The sequence below is a fragment of the Castor canadensis genome, chromosome 14 (assembly GCF_047511655.1).
Source record: "Castor canadensis chromosome 14, mCasCan1.hap1v2, whole genome shotgun sequence".
NCBI classification, from domain to species: Eukaryota; Metazoa; Chordata; class Mammalia; order Rodentia; family Castoridae; genus Castor; species Castor canadensis.
Genome location: NC_133399.1, coordinates 19,095,553 through 19,100,325, shown reverse-complemented (window position 1 = coordinate 19,100,325; position 4,773 = coordinate 19,095,553). Strand labels below are relative to the sequence as shown.

The following is a 4,773-nucleotide window of genomic DNA, read 5'->3' as shown; positions in this document are numbered from 1 at the left end:
GGGCAGAGTTGACAGGATCAGAATTCAAAGCCAGCCTGGGCAAAAAAGGTAAATAGACTACATTTAAACCAATAAAAAGCTGGATGTGGTAGCATGCAAACAGGATTGTCGCCCAAACAAGCACAGATATAAACACTAAATCCTATTAGAAAAAGAACTAAAGCAAAAAATGCTGGTGGAGTGGCTCAAATTGTAGAGTGCCTGCCTAGCAAGCACAAACTTTCAAGTTCAAACTTAAGTACCACCCAAAAAATGACAGATTTCCATCATCCCTAGAGCTGATCAAAGGACAAAATGGTATAACATTTTTCATTTCTACTACATCCCCATGCAATGCTGCCATTGTGTATTTCGAAAACATTGACTTTATTTTCTTTGCTCCATCTTTTCCATAAGATTCCACACTAATATGGAACCCACAAACCAAACAGACATTTCAGAATTTCTTCTTATGGGACTCAGAGATGATCCAGAGCTGCAGCCCCTCATCTTCGTTCTCTTCCTGTCCATCTATCTGGTCACTATCCTGGGAAACCTTCTTATCATCCTAGCTGTCAGCTCTGACTCACACCTCCATACCCCCATGTACTTTTTCCTCTCCAGTCTGTCCTTCACTGACATCTGCATAAGCACCACCACAATCCCAAAGATGCTGGTGAACATCCAAGCCCAAACTCAGAGCATCACATACATAGGATGCCTCTCCCAGGTCTGTTTTGTCCTGATTTTTGGTGGCTTAGAAAACTGTCTCCTTGCAGTGATGGCCTATGATCGCTATGTGGCAATTTGTCAGCCTCTGAGGTACGTGGTCATCATGAACCCTCGCTTCTGTGTCCTGCTTATTCTACTCTGCCTACTCATTACTACTTTGAATGCATTACTCCACAGTCTGATGATGCTACGGTTGTCTTTTTGCACAGACAGAGAAATCTCCCACTTCTTCTGTGAACTTGTTCAGGTCACCAGGCTCTCTTGTTCTGATACCTTCATTAATAACATCCTTGTGTATTCGGGGACTAGTCTATTTGCTGGTATTCCTTTATCAGGGATTATTTTCTCATATTCTCAAATTGTCTCCTCTGTTTTGAGGATCCCAACAGTCAGAGGGAGATATAAAGCCTTTTCTACCTGTGGTTCTCACCTCTCAGTGGTGACCTTGTTCTATGGGACAGGTATTGGAGTGTACATGAGCTCTGAGGTTAGTGACTCCTCCACTGAAAATGTTATGGCTTCAGTTATGTATATTGTTGTCCCTCAAATGCTGAACCCTTTTGTCTACAGTTTAAGAAACAAGGAAATGAAGGAGGCCTTGAGGCATCTTATTGTTGGGATGCCTTATTTTCTATGACTGTGTCATCTTTATGTGCTTGGTTTCCAGGATGAGTTAGAGTGACAGAAATATAGCTACAATACCTGATCCCTTCAGCCCAGGTTATTCCAAGAAATGACCAGATTATCTGATGTCCACTTACATTTCAACCTGGGTTTTAAATCTGACTTCTCTTTTGCATAGCTGTGTGATATTTCTCAAATGATTTCTGTCTCTGTGTTCCATTGTGCTGCTCTTCTTCTGTTGAGGTGGAACATGAATCAGGGCATTTGTTTTTATCAAAATCTCATGGAACTGTTTTTGAAGGAACAAACTTGTATAAGGTGGACAGAGCAGTGAGGTTTTAAAGCAATTTCAAGTTCATGTCTACAGAGTAGATTCAGCCTCTTCCTGTGGTTGGGCCTAGCTAGGTGGTATCACACAAATGACCTACTGTGATGCAAGTGAACTGACCCTGCTTTCTCAGACAATTACTGAGATGGTGAAGTATGACATCTTTATAAGGTCATGTTAGCATCTTCCCTGCTCAGTTTCATTATTTCTAAAACTCACATAATTAGATTTGTCATTGGCCTGCGATGGCTTTTTAATGAATCTACATTTTTAGAAAATGGTGCAGGTGGTTTTAAAAACACTGTAACTCAAATCTACTGATAAAAGAAATAGACTTTTTGTCCATCACAGGGACTTAAGAACTTAAGATTGCATAATTTCAGGAAATTGTGCTTCATCAAGTGCTACATGAGATGGCCTCTTCAAAGGATTTTTATTCCTCAGAGTCCCCAGGTGTCTGCAACACATGCAAGTGTCATACCCACACATGATGCTAGAGACAGTAAACTGAGTGCTCACCTTGTTTCATTATCATAGATATGTCCTAGAAGTCACAGAGAAAATATCTATCATTATTTGACTGGTAACTCACTAAAGGATAGTTCTTAATACCCTTTACTTGTGATATCACTTTCCATAAGAGGTTAAATTATGCATATGAACTAAAGGGGTCTTTGAATAGAATAAATTTATTCAAGTTTATCTTGGTGGTCTCTAATATAATTTCGTTTCCTTATACTATAGAGAAGGAGACTGGATTAATACAATCACATTTTTGTCAGTATTGTATATATTTGTCTAAAAATAATTTTATAGGAATTAAAGCATTGTAAATCAATCTTTTGTATATTTGAGGTGTCAAATTTGTGACATCAATTTGCTTCTTTTTGATTTTGATATATTTTTAAGTTAGTGAATGTATTTTGTATCTGTGTTTGAATCTTTTCACTTCTGAGATTTCATAATGTTTTTGGATTTAACACCTATTCATTTATTTCCAGTGCTTTCTATTTTATGGAATGTGTGGTGACAATCAAAAATTGATAGTCTTTCTGATATTGATGAATTTAATAACAAAATGACTATTCTCTTTCATACCTCTGGTGAAAAGGAAAGATATCTGTATCCTTGGGTTGTCCAACTATTGACTACAAAGGTATAGCTTTCCTGAATGAAGTTAGAGACAAGGAATTTGTCATAGTTAAATGTATTTATTCAACTATGTCTTAAGATAATCTTATACAAGAATATCACACTCTTCATCTCTGTGCTCCTTCTAATGACACTTGTAATGATTGAGTACATTAATTCTCCCAAACTTCACAGCTATAAAATGTGCAAGCACATTTTGCCCCATGTCCTTTTTCTCTCTTGGCAACTTTTCAAATCATCCCTCTTCTGCAGAGGTAGTCTGGATGCTTGTATTTGGAGAATGTCTCTTTCCCATCCTATGTCCTACTTAGAACATCTCCATCGGAGAGTCTGATGAAATTGAATTGCTCATTGCTCATGTCCACTGGACAGATGTCATCCTCCTTATGTAATTAATTTCATGATAGTGGTGAACATTGAAACAAGGGAAATAATAAACGTTTGTTAAGGAGAAAATAGAGTTACAAAGGTATGTTATAAGAGGTTAGTGGTTATTTAGGGATGCTTATTCTGTGTTATCAAGGTTCATTAACAAAATTGGCCAGAGAGTCAACTCCTCTGTCAAACAATCTGAGACATTACACTGTTTATTTCACTTCCATGATATAACTTCATTTTACCTAAGTGTTTTTGTGAGTATTTAGGGAGGTATTAATGACCATGCCTATAATTTGATAAGGTATTCAGTGATCTTGAGAGAAGGCAAAATTGGTGAACCACTGTTTTTGAGGACAGATTTCATGAAGTCATCCTTGTCTTTTTGTTTTTGAAAACATATCTAATAATTCTAATTGAAAATCTATGTCATATACTTTTGAATTCTCAGCACTTAGCACAACACATGAAAGAAAGTGAATATTCAAAAAAGGTTTTAATAAAGATTGATGAGAGGAAAGGGGTGAACAAGTAGGGATAGAATTGGAACGTAGCTGAGAAAACTTTTGCATATAATTTTTTTATTTATGCATTTATTCATTTATGCATACACTGTTTGGGCCATTTCTCCCCCCTACTTCCCCAGCCCCCTCTTTCCCCCATCCCCTTTGCTTCCAGGCAGAACCTGTTCTGCCCCTTTCTCCAATTTTGTTGAAGAGAAGACATAAGCAATAATAAGAAAGACAAAGTGTTTTCACTAGTTGAGATAAGGATAGCTACACAGGGAGATTCCTATCCTTGCTTCCATGCAAAAGTGTATTACAACCCAAGTTGATTCATCTCTACCAGATAATGAGTTTTTGTTTTTAATGAACTACTTCTCAAAATTCAGCATGCAGTAAAACTATCTGGAGGGCTTTTTAAAGGGTAGAATGCAGCCTGCTAAAGCTAATGAAACTGGCACATTTTTAGCCATTCTGGGGAAATGAAAATTATAATGACAAACTAAATCAACATTTTCCAACTTTGTGCAATATTGTGCAGGTAGAGAAGCAAACAGTAGCATAATGTGCTTTTCTGTAGGGGATGGCTTTGCCACACTTAGCATATGCTCAATATCATTCTAAAGTACTAAAAGTATAAAGAAAATGCTGAGCAAGTTTTTATAGCAATACAATGAAATGTCCAATGACTGTTTTAACCATTGCCTTTTGCTCTTTAATTTAAATTTTCTGAATTGCAATTATTGTATTGCTTTGTATTTCATGTTTTTTGCACTCGTGATTGCAAAGCTACACTAAGCACTGCAGTCATCTTTCTCTTATTGCATATGCAATGTAACAACATACAGTTTTTAAGTTTAACATTTATTTTTCTCTAATAAAGAACATTTATTTGCAAAAAAACTGAAAGAATAGACTTCTACTACTCATCGCCAGAGAGTATGAGCAGTAAGTCTAGAGTGGTGACCAAGAGTTTGAATCTCTAACACCTTCCCAGGTGTTGCTATCCAGACATTTTATTATCTTTTCACTTCATCTGTTCCCCAATATTATTGACAACATGGAAGCTCGAAACAAGAC

The 4,773-nt window shown here is 36.8% G+C and overlaps 1 protein-coding gene across 1 annotated transcript; it reads left to right on the top strand.

The window, feature by feature from the left end:
- Positions 1-388: 388 nt before the first annotated feature.
- LOC109676049 (olfactory receptor 7G2-like) lies at positions 389-1,348 on the top strand. Its single transcript, XM_020152585.2, has one exon. The coding sequence runs from the start codon at positions 410-412 to the stop codon at positions 1,346-1,348; it is 939 nt and encodes a 312-aa protein (XP_020008174.2). The 5' UTR covers positions 389-409.
- The last annotated feature ends 3,425 nt before the right edge of the window (positions 1,349-4,773 follow it).

What these genes read in the sequence shown, in the direction of transcription:
- LOC109676049 (XM_020152585.2), top strand. Translation starts at nt 410, where the DNA reads ATGGAACCCACAAACCAAACAGACATTTCAGAATTTCTTCTTATGGGA.